The sequence below is a fragment of the Aspergillus melleus genome (genome assembly GCF_016097325.1).
Source record: "Aspergillus melleus strain CBS 546.65 chromosome Unknown contig1, whole genome shotgun sequence".
In the NCBI taxonomy this organism is placed as follows: Eukaryota; Fungi; Ascomycota; class Eurotiomycetes; order Eurotiales; family Aspergillaceae; genus Aspergillus; species Aspergillus melleus.
The window spans coordinates 6,421,474-6,435,536 of record NW_025763370.1 but is presented as its reverse complement, the minus strand read 5'-3'; the positions used below and the strand labels follow the sequence as shown (position 1 = coordinate 6,435,536).

General features: G+C 52.2%; 5 protein-coding genes across 5 annotated transcripts; 1 reads left to right on the top strand and 4 right to left on the bottom strand.

Moving 5' to 3' along the window:
• Positions 1–43: 43 nt before the first annotated feature.
• POL1 (DNA-directed DNA polymerase alpha catalytic subunit POL1) lies at positions 44–4,992 on the bottom strand. The gene is made up of 5 exons (XM_046083949.1): positions 4,451–4,992; positions 2,642–4,378; positions 2,034–2,591; positions 1,223–1,963; positions 44–1,173 (listed from the first exon to the last, which is right to left on the bottom strand). Exons 1-5 carry the CDS (start codon positions 4,841–4,843, stop codon positions 187–189), a joined length of 4,416 nt encoding a protein of 1,471 aa, XP_045939912.1. The 5' UTR covers positions 4,844–4,992; the 3' UTR covers positions 44–186.
• A 315-nt stretch (positions 4,993–5,307) lies between these two features.
• LDX57_002302 (uncharacterized protein) lies at positions 5,308–7,335 on the bottom strand (the record flags this gene model as incomplete). The annotated part of the gene is made up of 7 exons (XM_046083948.1): positions 5,308–5,351; positions 5,408–6,330; positions 6,380–6,527; positions 6,581–6,625; positions 6,691–6,815; positions 6,872–7,129; positions 7,199–7,335. The coding sequence occupies 7 exons, from the start codon at positions 7,333–7,335 to the stop codon at positions 5,308–5,310; spliced, it is 1,680 nt and encodes a 559-aa protein (XP_045939911.1).
• A 358-nt stretch (positions 7,336–7,693) lies between these two features.
• LDX57_002301 (putative DNA repair protein rad9) lies at positions 7,694–9,376 on the top strand (the record flags this gene model as incomplete). The annotated part of the gene is made up of 7 exons (XM_046083947.1): positions 7,694–7,807; positions 7,871–8,029; positions 8,089–8,224; positions 8,281–8,496; positions 8,545–9,131; positions 9,184–9,300; positions 9,350–9,376. 7 exons carry the CDS (start codon positions 7,694–7,696, stop codon positions 9,374–9,376), a joined length of 1,356 nt encoding a protein of 451 aa, XP_045939910.1.
• Positions 9,377–9,467: 91 nt separating this feature from the next.
• On the bottom strand, positions 9,468–10,631 carry ATS1 (RCC1 domain-containing protein; the record flags this gene model as incomplete). Its single annotated transcript, XM_046083946.1, has 1 exon — positions 9,468–10,631. One exon carries the CDS (start codon positions 10,629–10,631, stop codon positions 9,468–9,470), a length of 1,164 nt encoding a protein of 387 aa, XP_045939909.1.
• Positions 10,632–11,337: 706 nt separating this feature from the next.
• Positions 11,338–13,561, bottom strand: LDX57_002299 (putative MFS phosphate transporter; the record flags this gene model as incomplete). The annotated part of the gene is made up of 4 exons (XM_046083945.1): positions 11,338–12,707; positions 12,769–12,911; positions 12,990–13,157; positions 13,245–13,561. The coding sequence occupies 4 exons, from the start codon at positions 13,559–13,561 to the stop codon at positions 11,338–11,340; spliced, it is 1,998 nt and encodes a 665-aa protein (XP_045939908.1).
• Positions 13,562–14,063: the final 502 nt, after the last annotated feature.

Here is a 14,063-nt window from a genome sequence, read left to right as displayed (position 1 = left end):
CTGTTTACATTTATGATATTATCTTTCAGAGAGACAGAGAAATAGATGCAATGTAATAGATTATTTCATGCCTAAAGTTCGTTCATCCCATCATCCAAACCGAATTGCCGGGTCCACACACAATAACGAAAATATGGAGAGCTTAACTAGTATATACAAAACCCAGAAACCCCAGCCACCAAAGGCTCAAGGGAGCATAAAGCGAAACAGACTGTCCATTTCCACCCATTGGCGACCGCACTTTTTCAAATAGGCTTCCACCACGCCCTTGACGGTTCCAAATCTATCACGGTTGAACTCAACCAGCGCCACAACGCTGTCTTTCTTCTCCCCACCGGCCTCCTTCTCCATGGCGCGGCGAGCCTTTTCCACATCCCAGAGGCCTGCGAAATAGAGGAGCTGATTGTAGATCCGCTTCTCGGAGTACTCGTAAGTCATTCGGCCAAGGCAGCCTTCGGCGTGGCCCCGGGGCCCAAGACATCGTCGTCCGTATACGCTCATCTGTCGGGTCCGGTTGCCGCAGGCTGTATCATCACAGACAAGCCAACCCTCGTAGTACTTGGAGGTCTGAGCCCGGATTTGGCTTTCCAGTTGCGCAACGATCGTCAAGACCGAGAATTGTTTCTGACAGGAGGGGTTCGGGCAAATGACGCCGTGAGCATTGCACATGTGAGAAGAGTCTACCAATCCTTCGAAAACCGATTTTTCCTTGCAGAATCGACAGGTGAGCGTCAGCCGGGCAGCATTCTCGAAACGAACGGAGTCTGGAATCTGAGATTCCAATGGGGTGATCTCCGCGTTCTGCTGAGTGCCTCCACTGGAGGAGCTATTGATTTGGTATTTGCGAACATCCAGACCCAAGCATTCGGCCAGCCGAACAGCATCGGTGCCAGGAATTGGGGCACACAGACGTTCAATAGGGGGGAAGATCTGTTTGAGAAGATAGAACTCAATGTCGGGTTTGAGCTCCGAGCCGCTCTTCATCACATCTTGAAGTGTGTAGGACCGCTTGGCGGGGGGAAGAGAGGCCGTTTCTGAATCTCCATTGGTCACAATGTAAGAGATAACGTCGTTGGGCCTGACTGATTTGCCACGGGCAAGCTCACGAAGAGCAACCTGTGCTGGCGGCATCGTTTCTTTATTAGGATATTCTTCGGGCCGTTTGGAAAGTTTCTATGCAAGTCAGTATGTGGTACGAAAGCATGGGAACAGGCGTTCATACCGTGTAGATCACATATTTCTGGACAGGAATCGTAAATTCCCGCATCTTGCCCGCCAGCTCTCGCAAGTAGTCGTGTACTCGGTTAAGGACTACCTCTTGATCATCACCAGAGAGAACCTCGTTCAAAAGCCTTTGGGAGACTTCCTTGGACAGCGCACAGTATTCACGGCGCTTCATATCGAGACCCTTAACTTCCAGCTTGTCTACATATTTGCCGTCCACTTCGGTCATGTTCACGGCAGCATATTTCTTCTTTGCATGCAGGAGGAGACGGCGGAAGATGTTATCAATATCAATCTCCAAGAGACGGTACCGCTCGTTCACCTCCTTCTTGAATTCCTCCCCGACCTTGAACGCATCACTGATGGTATCCATGTTGGTGTTGATCATGACGGAGTCAGTATCACCATAGATGACTCTCAGTTGTTTGGACTCGGCCAGTTCCTTGGTGCTCCTTAGAATCTCACGACCTTTGAATGTGGTGAGCATTGCCAACGGACGAGCGTAGAAGCGACTTTGCGTGTATCCCAGACACCCGTACATGGAATTGGCTGTCAGCTTAAAGGCCAGCTGCTTGGTGTCCCACAGCGCAAGTTGCTCAGGGGTCGCTCGTTTGTCTTTCATCAACTTTTTCACTTCTCGCCGACGACCGACCAGAGTTGAAATTAGTCGAGGCAAGATACCTTGATCCTGGTCTGAAGAAGGGATTTCGGGCACCTTCTCCTCGTTCTCATTCTCGGCCTAGATAGATGATGCCGTCAGTGAGTGCCGATATAGCTTTGTGAGGGCTGCAATTTGGTAGGGTACTCACAGTCGCGGTCCGTTCCACCGTTGTAAAACAGATGTTGTACTCCTGGATAATGCTGGGATACAAACTGTTGAAATCCATGACCAGAACGAACTTATCATAGAGGCCTTTCTCGGGTTCAAAAACAAGACCACCCTTGTATTTGTCCTTCTTTTTCTTGTCCGTCGTATCGTCATCATCGGCCTCTTGCAACTTTTCTTCGGCCTTCTGCAACTTGGAGGAGTATTTATCGGGGCAAATGTACTTGTTGCGATGGAATTCATGTAGGAGAATGTACTCGTTCCGCTCAGCACGCGTACCGCTGAGTGTTCGCGCCCACGAGTTACCGGCGATATTCGTGAGAACCTTGGTTAGAGGCAACATCTGCAGCCGCAGAACCAATGCGGCGATGAAGTAGGTGTCGGCATCGCAATGGTTCACGAAATTCATCAGACCCTCTTTCGAATTGGCCCATGATTTCAATGCTGCCTCGGTGTCCAAATCCTGCCGCGTGTTGCCCTGGCCAAGGTACAGTTCGCACATCTCCGTCAAACTCCACGACTGACATTTCATCATGAGAGACTAGCAGCTCGTTAGCAACAAAATCACGTTCGAGAGGTCAATAAGCCTACCTTGCCCATATCGTTAGCAACGTCACACATCAACCGACCCGCAACCAGATGTCTCTCAGCGAAAAAGCCGCCCCCTCCTCTATTGAAGTTCTTGGGCCAGTCTCCACGCTTAAGTCGACCCAATCGATGCCAACCCGGAGTTTTCTTTTCTTTCAGTCTGCTGAGTAGAATGCTGAGATCCACCTCCTGCAGCTGATGCCCCATCAAGACATCGGGATCCATTTTCTCGAATAACGCGAGGAATTTGCTGAGCAAGAACTGCTCGCTCTTCTCTAGCATATACGTTCCTCGTTGCTTTCGGGTCTCCGCTTCGAAATGCATGGGGTAGGAAGAGCCCACAGGACGCATAACTGTGAACGTCTTGCAAGGGAGTCTCTCGGGGGGCGTCGTCTCCGTGAGCGAAACATTCTCGTACACGCGAGCACTTGCAACCAGGATCTCCTGCTTGTTTTCCTTCACATTGAGTTGTGTCCGGAACGATAGACTCATCAACGTAAGAGGCGGGGCGTCTAGATTCTCCGAATCGGGCACGGGGGAAATGAGCGCAGGCTTGGAGGCCTGGCATTCGAATTTACACCAGGAAGCGTTATTGACGGCGGAGAGATCGGCCTCCTTGATTTCGAGCCAACAGGGACCCATGATGTTCTTCCATAGGACGAATTGTTCGAACAAGGAAGTGTTGGTTCCGAAAACGTTGGAGAATGTTTCCCCCTTGGCGTCCATCGGCAGGGCCGGTTTATCATAAGGGTATAGCAGCTTGAGGTAGTCGGCCTCTTTCGGGATACCGGGCATTTCAAACGCGTATTTGCGAGTACACGGCTTGATCTTGTGCATGCCTACTTTCAGTCGCGACATCATATCGTCGACTTCTTGGTAAACATCTTCCATGTCGACCTCTTCCCCGGTGGAACGGCCATGCTTGTGCCTGTGTTCTCGGGGAAGGAAGTAGAGCTTTCGCAGGATGTTGTCAACTTTCACGAAAGCACTAGCAAAAGCACCCGTCTGCTTGTTCTTGACTTTTCCAAATAAGCACAGGCTGCCATTGACTTCGGTAAAATCCAGCCAGAACATGCGCACGCTTCCATCTGCCTCAACAACGTCTTGCGCTCGCAGCTTACCGGGTGCTGTTCGCGTCTCCGATGCCGGGCTGTTGAGGACATTCAACTTGCTACGCACATCATTCCACGACGCATCGACAACATCCGGCGCTGCTTTCATTGGCGAGGAGCTGGCCGGCGTAGGCAGAATTTCCTTCTTCAGCTTAGGGGGAGGCCGACTTCCAGCCATGTTCACGCTTGCTGCTTTAGCTTCATGGTCCCCAGTAGCTTGAGCCACTTCCATCAAATCATTATCGTCGTCATCAAACTCCTCGGCCTTCACGGGAACGGCGGCCTTCCTCTCCACAGCCTTGCTCGTGGGCGAAGAGGGCATCGGATCGCTCATCGGCACGTCGTCGTCGTCATCGGCGGCGGGAAGGGGGCCGTCATCGTTGTCTAGATCAAGTGTCGATGTTTCCTCGCCCGGCAAAACGGGGTCGCTATTCTCGTCCTTTGGGGGTTGGGGTTTCCTTTCGGGGCGTGTTCTCTGGGCTAGCGGTGGTGAAAGGATGCGAACTTTGCGCCGCGTCTCTGACTTGATCACATTCTGCGGCGGAGGCACATGATTCGAAACGACATTGGTGTCGACCTCTCCGAGAAGATCGGCCATGAAAGCGTCGTCTTCCGCGGTAGCCACTGGCTGCGAAAAGGAAAGAACAAGTCAGTCACCTCCAACATGTACTACGCAAATTTCTATACACTGCATTCTCACCTTCGGTTTCGGCGCAGCAGCAGCAGCAGCCCCCTTGTTGAAGTATTTCGAGATACCGTTATTCATCTTCTCTTGTCGCTGCTTCTCTTCCTCTCGTTTCCGTTTCGCCGCCTTGCTATTCGCCGGCAGTTCATCATCGTCGCTCTCACTATCGTAGTAACCGGCAGACTGCTCATTCCAGACCTCGCGACCGTCGTCCGCATACCCCTCACCATTATCGTCAACAACGAAGTCATCCTCATCCAGCCGATTCCGGATGATCTTCTTATATCCGTCATCGTCGACCTCTTCATAAATGTCGCCCTGTTCCTCGATTTCGTAAGTCGAAAGACGTTTCTTTCCTGCGGCACGCAGGGCACGCAGCTCGGCCAATTTCGCCCGGTGAGAAGCCATGGCGCGTAGGGAGTTATCGCAGACAACTGGCGTCCATTAATCAATCACCTAGGAAAGTGAAGGGCTTTCGCGGTGGTCGAGACCCGTGGAGGCTTCGGGAAAAGGGCGATTGAATTGAATCGGGAAGGGAATTGGGAAGGGAGAGTGGGCGGGACGCGGAGAATCGGCGGGAACGACGCGTTGCGGAAACGCGAGAGGGACGCGCTCTCCGCCAATCCTCGTTAAGTGGTTTTGCCCGCTGCGTCAGCATCTACAGACCAACTAACTTAGCTATTCAACTAGTTACATAGGCTTTTAGATGGACCACGCCTGGAAGTCTCGTTCGCTTTGATTATCTGATAGTTGCTGCTTTTTCTTCGCTCCTCACTTGGGGATACAATCCAATTTCCAACGGACTACTTATATTACCGAAATAGGAAAAAATGAACAGGTCCTCCGCAGGCTTCATGACTATTACTGACCGACTAATCCGACAATTCAGCATCTGAGTCCATGTCACTGTATTCCTCTGGTAATCCGTTATCAGCAATGATCCCGAGGATTTCAAGAGAACACGCAACCAACCTTGAGCGAGACCAAAGTCAAACGACCCATCCAGCTTAGTCTTCAGAGTATCGCGAATGACATTTTGCGCTTCTTCCGTGATATTTGCGTCGGTGGTGGCATTCAGGATAGACAAGCTGAACCCGTGATTCCCAGGTCCCAGGCGTGAGATGAAGTCGAGGATCCCGCGAGACGTGAATTCACTCAGTGCGTGGATAACAAGGCTTTGCAGATTCGGGAGGCATAAGAACGCCTTCCACACCTCGTCGTTCAGGTAGTCACCGCCGATCCATAAGCGGTTCAGGTGGGGGAGAAAAGGAGTCAGTACGGCTATGTGATTGAGCGAGAACCCATCGGAGATGTCCTTGAGTTCAAGCTCTTGCAGGTTATTCAGCTGGAGGAGGGCTTGCAGAAACACATCGTTTTCGATGTAGTTTTCCGTTGATTCTCCGCGGAGATAGAGGCTCTGCAGGGACTGTTGCGAGCCGAGAGCTTCGTGGAAAGCACGACTTTGAGACATTATATAGCCCTCCAGGGAGAGACTGGACAGTCGAAGCCCGTCTTCTCTTAGGACCTGCGATAGGAGATTCGCGTCGTCAACGAATTTCCTGAGGTCAAGGCGCTTCAAGGCTTGGCAACTGCGTATCCACTCAGCAACGCGCGTGATGATGGAATAGAACTCGTCGTTCCTGGCCGTCGGGATTGAGTCCGTTAGGACCAAGACCTCTAGCACTGGAAGCGCTGCCAACGAAGGAAGTTCCGCGATCGCCTCGATGGATAAGCTTGTGAGCTTCAGCTCTCTCAAAGAGTCTAGATGCGAGCCCAGAGCCTTGATCGAGCGTGGGCCTAAATGCGAGTAACTAAATACCTCGAAATACTGCAGAGTGTTGGGGTTCAGTTCATTCAGGAACTCCTCGCAGTCGGTCTCGGCGGTCTTGGACGACCTGGTCACGGTCAGAATGTCATTTGTTAAAGGGTTCCATATTAGCATACCATCCGTAGATTGTGAGTTGCTTGAAGTCAGGACAGTGGGAACGGAGTTTATCGCCCGCATGCTCTGTCAGGGAGGCCCCAGACCAGACGGACAGGGTTTGCAACATCGGTAGACGTTCGAGCCATTCGGCTAATACAGATGATGGAACTGAAGCGCTAGATTAGAACGAGTCTCCCTAAAGTATACGAGCTCTGACTTACTGCTGCAACGCATTCCTCGGATTGATGTCGCCCTCTCAATAATTGCTGTAGTAGCCAAGTTAACACACATTACTAACGACGTGACTCTTTAACTCTGCAAGCAAACTTACCTCCACCAAGCTTAGCCATAATCCATTCATTGTCTGGAAAGACCCTCGACGAACGAAGTCGCTTATTCCCTTTGGATGCATAGTCGCGGGACACGAAATCCAGGACCTCTGGTGTAAAGAAGTCACTAGATACAGTTAGCCACTCAGATAATACTTTCACCCAAGCCAGGAACCTTCTTACTCTTTGATCTTCCCAGAGAACCCAGTATCTTTCAGCAGATCAATCAAATCATCGAGATCCAAGTACCGGATATAACTATAGTACGGCAGATAAGTCTGACCGAACGTAGACAGCACGATTGATCGCCACATAAGCGCCCATTTCCGAGTAATAGCCTCCTGCTGACTCCGGAGAACCGCCAGCGTCGGCACGGCCCTCCGCGTTCTGAACTGCTCGTTATCTGTCCCTCCGCTTCTCACTGGCGAGGTGTTATACAATCTAGCGATAGTCAGATATCAGCAGGGATAAAACCCAAGAACGCATAAGATAAGAGCTTAAAGTCCTCACTTGTACAAAGACGTCAACGCAAACTCGGTAAAACATTTCGACGAAAGAGCACATTGAAACAGACTGTTGTAGTCCTTCTCATCGCCGAGAATATCCAGGATCATGTAGAGAACATCACCGGCCAGGGCGAACGTCATTGTGGCTGGCAGATCGTGTTTTTTACCCGCCCCAGAACAGAATCCCTGCTTGGCTGCAAAGGGTCATTTATAAAGAGCTATTTCAATTTCGAGAGGTTCTTATGAGATGAATTTTTCTCTCCCCCGCGGTGTTCCTGGGAGGTGCTGATGCTCTGTCTGGGGGGGACCGCCTTACCTCCAGGCTCGATTACATAAGCACGCGTCGTGTTTGGCCGCTGACGTGAACCAGGAACCGATCAATGCTTTCAAGGTAACCCAACATCGGCAATTATACCTCTTTTTCTGGAGTGGGATTTCGATTTTACAGGCTAGCGTTGTCTTCGGAGAAGTCGGGGATAAGATATCGGGTAGAAGAGACATGACAACCCTGTCTTTTGCACTTGCGCCGCAGGCGTTAATCCAGCTGCACGATGCACTGATATGTCTATCCAAGTTCGACGAAACGGTAGTACTGGAGGCTGAATATGACCTAGTCAGTATTCCCCATCCATTGCAAAACATCACATCATATCCCAGAGCTAACGGGTACCTCAAGCTTCGTCTGAGCGTGCTCAACCCCACAAAAACAAGCTATTCGGCATTTGCGCTAGAAGCAGACAGCTTTTTCCAGGATTACTCGTTTGGTGTCCTGCGAGATGCCAATTCAGCTAGGACGGGACAGTCGAGGAAGTTCTGCTGTCAGGTGTATTTGAAAGTAAAGACCATTTGAATTTAGTCCCACGGTGGTGAATGTTTTGCTAACTTTGACCATAGGCTTTGCTCTCTGTCTTCAAGGGCAGGACAAGTGGGCGGAATAAAGACACGGCGGTGGAGCGCTGTGAGGTCGATTTATACGAGGATTTTGATACGGCTGAATGCCGACTTGTTATTAAGATGATATGTGGATTGGGTACGTGTCTACAACGTTCTTGTTTATGGCTTTCGAGCGCTGACCATCCATGATAGGAGTGATAAAATCCTACAAACTCACATATGAACCGACTACTGCGCAGCATGCTATTTTTGACAGGTCTAAGACGACTAATCAATGGAGCATCGAGCCTAAGTTTCTAAGAGAAATCACTGATCATTTCAGTCCGTCGGCGGAACAACTAGATATCTATTCCGAAGCTGGGAAGGCTATCTTTACAAGTTTCACGACAAAAATAGCAGAGGGGAAAGGTATGCTGAACTCAAACTTGGGGAAAGAGCCGGGCTAACACTGGGTAGAGGTTCTCAAGCAACCAGTGCATACCGCGGTGGCTATTGAGAAGAAAGATTTCGAGCAATTCTTGGCCCAAGATGGTATACATCTTGCCATTAGCCTGAAAGATTTCAAAGCTGTGATTGCCCATGCTGAGACAGCAGGTGCAATCATCACTGCCCGGTATACTCGGCCATCGCGACCAATGCAGCTCGCGTACGATCTTGAGGGCTTGAGGTCTGAATTCACCCTGATGACAACGGGTGACCCGGGCGCAGACGATGGTCCTGTTTCTTCTCGCCCGCCGGAGTTGTCGGCGAGGCAAACACCTGCTCCTATACAATACAACACATCCCAGCCGCGTCCAAGCAATAGATCCGCGGACGTGAGACAGATGCCTCCTCCGCCTTCTCGCAGTCGGTCCATTCGGCCTCTCACAGGTACTTCTGCCCGCAACACGCAAACGCAAACACAGACAGAGAGCCAGCCGCCACCCGCATCGATCAACTTCGAAAGTCTCTTTGTACCCGCCGATGACGATGGGCAGTGGGATGTCCCGAACGAGGAGGAAGAAGCAGAAGATGTTCTGGGTTGGGACGCAACGGGCGACCAGGTTTGTATCTCAAGGGCAGCCCCTGTGAACTATCCGCTAACGGAAACAATAGCATATTGATAGCCTCGGTCAGCGCTTACGGGATACCGAACCCAGTATGCGGCGAGGCGATCAAGCGACACATGAGGAAGAAGAGATGGGTATCCCTCCCACACAGCGCATGTCACAGGTAAGGCAGTAGCTCCCGTTAGTATACTGGCCAAACTGACTCTCCATAGCTTCATGGACTTGGTCTTTTTGACTGAGCAAACTTGCCCGGCGTTTGAAGTTGGTGGTGCTAAGTCACCCAACAACGGTGGAACGACACGGGGAACAACTTCCCCTAGATCGAAGACATCACCTGCTAGTAATGACCCAGCTAGTGGCACAACCCGCACCAATCCCAACAATCGCGGAACCCCCCTCAACCGACAGAGGGATTCGTTTGTACTCCCCCTTGACATTTCCCTGTGCATCGGTATCGGGGCCGCAGTTGCCATGCTCCCCCCACCCAAATGCCACCACGCTCTGATCCTCAAGAAGCGCCAGCGCATGTTCACTCCCAACAGCGATGTCCTTCGATGCGGGTAAATCCCCCGGCGGAAGCTGGCCGCGATCATTCCGGCCCCAGCAAACAACCGAAGAGTCATTCCGATGTACATAGATCCCATGCCAACTAGCATAAATCCCACGATACCCTTCCACAGCGGCCGACGCGGGAACCCCAGATAGAATATTCCACTTATCCCCGGACGACCCGAGCACGGCAAATTGCCCCGCGGCGCGGTCCCCCGTCACCACTGTAAATTCACGACCACAGGCCGCCGCACTCGCCGAGAACCTCAAATTATCGATCTTGACCGGCTTCCAGGCGATCTTCGACGCGACAGCCGCCTCCCCAAGTTGACCCTTCCTCGCCCCTCCCCACCCATACACCTCTCCACTCGACAGCACAGTAACCGTATGACCCATGCCACTCGCAATCGCGGTGATTCGCGTTCCCCTAGGCGGGAAATCCGGGATCCTCGTCGCCGCCTCAACCCGTGCACATCCCTCCCCGAGTCCCAATTCCCCTTTCGCGCCGGATCCCAACACGAAGACGACATCTTCATCTACGCCGCCTGGCAACGACGAGACGAGACAACTGGCTTCCCACGTCGCCGAGACGCCCTTGAACGTATCATACGACCGCCCTGTGGATGCATCGTCCACAATCACCCGCCGAAACTTGAGCAGTGGGTCGGCCGATGAGGGACGCAGGCCACATCGCCCGTCCTCGTTGCACCCAGCCGCGTAGACCGCTCCATCGGCGAACAGGATCAAAGTGTGATTTCCACCTGCGACGATGCGCGAGATACCAGTCTCGGCTCGGTTCTGGTCCTGTATAGGTGATGATGAGCAGCTGGGTGATGACGACCCCTGTTCTTCGTCGAATAGACATCGTGTAGGAACCGAGACATCTTCAACGTGACCGATACCTAATTGGCCGGATCCGTTGGAGCCGAATGAGAAAATAGTCATTTGAAAGGAATCGAATCGAAGATCAAGTCAATTGATTTCGTAGTATCTTCTTGTTATTCTTTATCCCACCGGACTTTTGTTGTAATTGTTGGTTCGTTCGTAGCGGGAAGAGAACGCCAAGCCTTTCCAGCCTTCGAGAAATTAGGGCTTACACCGCCTACCGGATCTGAACTGGGCTGTGCCCACTTGCCTCGGTCTGAAAACGGACTCTTTAGCCTTAGCCCTACTCCGGAGTTAGTCCTACTGACGGAGTACACCGGTGTACGGTGTAAGTTCTTAGCCCTGCGGAACTCGACCGTTATCGCTTGCCCCACGGAAATAAGTCGGCACAACCGGTCCGGCTGCAAATCCCGGTTACAATCATGATTCATGATTTCACCGTAGCGACCGCCCTGTGTTGCTAACTTGCTGGACCCTCCATCAGTGGATCTTACTACGTGTAACTATTAGATACTAATGGATCCTTACTGAAAATGGAAAAGAGCTCCTTGGAGTATGTGACATTAATCAAGATTCTATATGTACTTCGGTGGGTATTCATAGCCTGTGTACAGAACATCTCCGCAATAAAGATAACAAAAAGGCTAAAGTATATATGCATGTACAACACGCAAGAACATCATGCAAGCTCGTCTCATGAAAAAGAAGACGGAGGGGGAAAAAAGGGACTAAACAATATTATACTGTGAGAAGGGTATCGTGGCGCTCATTTTTCTGACTTTTCGTTGAAAGAATCGGACGAATCCCCGTCCTGTGCGGCCGGGGGAAGAGCGAAGTTATCTGACTTGCCGGTTTGCTCCATAGGTCGGAACATCGGGCTGGTTCGATGGAAGTAGGCGTGGACATGGCCTTCCAGAAGGCTGTCATCAGTGTCCATGTCGAGCTCTTCGCCCTTGCTCTGCTCGGCGACCTTGCGAGACATGGCGGTCTCCCACTCGGCACGGTACTCTTCCACCTTGCTCTTGTAATCAGCCTCGGCGTCGTAGTACTTGCCCTTGCCGGTGATTCGCTCCCAGAGAGACAGGTGCTTAGGGTGAACAGCGGGGCCGTGGTACTCATGCTCACGACCGTCGCGAATGTACGACCAGCGACGCTCCTGTTCCTTCAGGTCAAGGCCAGTGGTATCGGGGAGGAAGACCAGAGTCAGGATCATTCCGGCGAGACCGAACCAGGGAACGACGTAGAACTTGGTTTGCGTGTCGATATAGTTGTAGAGGACGGATGCCAAAAGCGCTCCGCACTTACCAGCAGCCGCAGAGAGACCGTGGGCAGTGGCGCGGATGGGAGTCGGGAAGACCTCGGCGGCAACCAAGAAAGTTACCGAGTTGGGGCCGAACTGGTTGAAGAAGGAACTCAGGAAGTACATGGCTTGGAAAGCGTGGACGTGCTCCGGCGAAGTATAGTACTCGAAGTTGAAAGCGGGAACGATGAAGAGGATGAAATCCATCATAAATCCGATCATCTGCATCCACTTGCGGCCGTACAATTTGTTGTCGATGAGGAACGAGGCACAGTAGTAGCCGACCAGCGACACGCCTACGTTGACCAAGTTCCAGAGCCAGGTGGGCATGATGGAAGTGGAAGCAGGACTGATCACCTTGATAAACTCGGACTGGAACAGCTTGTTGCCGTAGAAGAAAACATCGTTGGCAAACCAGCCACCGGCAGTAGCCAAGATACGGAATCCGAAGTGATGGAATGTCAAGCGAAGCGAGTTGAAGTCGTACCCGGTCACGGACGACTTCTTCTTCGCCGCGGCCAGCTGCTTACTGGCGGCCTTCATGTGGTAGGCACGGTAGTAGACCAGCCACAACGTGCCAACGGCCGGAATGGCGAAGGAGATGCGGTAAGTCCATTGAGCGGACACGGTGGAATAGGGCGGGTTACCGCTGCCGTGGTGGAAACAGAGCAGCAGAATGATGAGGATAACCTGGTTGAAGAATTGACCCCAACCCTGCATCAAAAAGGCGCTAGTGACCTTTCGGCCACGGTGCAGACGATCTTCCTTGGTCGAGACTTTCCCGGAGCCAACGGCGTTCTCCATACCACTTGTAGCGGTCATTGGATATTCACCACCTATAAAATCTTTGTCAGACACGAACTGGAGATTGTCGATGATTGATCCATGTGAACTTACCAACACCGATACCGTAAAAGAACAACGACCAGGCGTAACAGATAATCCAACCATTCTGGGTAACACCCCAGGCCGCGGTCAGCATCAGCAGACCGATAAACATGATTGCCGCATCTTGAATGAGACCCCATCGTCGGCCAAGCCTGATAATAGGATTAGCCATAGAGTTCGCGGGAAAAGCTTAGGCTTCTCAACCAGTCCGTCGAGAGGGGTGCTCGTACCAATCACCCAGGATTCCAACCAAGATTTGTCCCACAATGATACCGCAGATTTCAAGATAGTCGATGGCGTCCAACCAATTGGAGTTGCAGATCTCCTTGTCATCCCAGCACGATTTGAAGACAGCCTGGAAGAGAGGTTTCAGATTTCCGATCGAGAAGAGCACGTAACTAGAGTAAACGACCAATTAGCTTCCCGATTCTCTCTCTCTCTCTCTCTCTCTCCGCCGGGTGGACCGAGGACATCCGAGCACTTACCCTTCCAGACCTAATCCCGCGCCAGGAAGCACCATATTCCGGAAGTAGTACGAGACGGGAGACAGGGGATCCTGTTTGGTCATCTCCCATATCGACTTCAGTTCGCGCTTGGCTTCCCCGGCGTCGTAGGAGCCCACAAACTTGATCCTGCGGAAGAAGGACAAGTCGGCCCAATACGTGCCGTCCGGGGTATAGCTGTCGTCGGGACGAATCAGGGCGTCGAAGGCGCCCTTCTCGTTGATGTCCATGTTCTCGAGCGGCTGATGGGTCCCCGACATGTCGGGCCCGTGAGGCGCACGAGGGCCAAAGTCGGTCATTGTGTGGTCGAGAGGTGATGCTCTGGCGCACCGACGATCAGATTGATTACCTCTTGGCCTGCGAGACAAGAGGAGTAGAGGCGGGCTTGGTAGGCCAGGAGGATGACCGTTCGTCAAGAGGGAAGTGGAAGGCGTCACACACAATGGCAGCCAAGTCGGACCAGGTTGGTATCAACTTATATGAAAGAGGGCGAAGGTGGAAGAAAAATCTCTGGGCGGAGGCGGACGAGAGCCAGCGGGCCTACAGGCTCCAGGCACATGCCGAAATGCCGCTTTATGATAAGTCGACGCAGGTGTGGTTAGATCCAGAGTAGGGCCAGGATCCACGGGCGAAGCGATCATGTCAGTGGTGGTTGGCGGGCGAGCAACTCCATTGCCCAGACCAGGGAACCGGAGCCAGAAGTGACCGACCGGTGCTAGTCGGGTGGGATCGAAGTGGCTCCCATTTGTCAAGGACTCCAGGGACTCCAATTTGGAACGGAGTCGAAAGTGGGTGAGGATA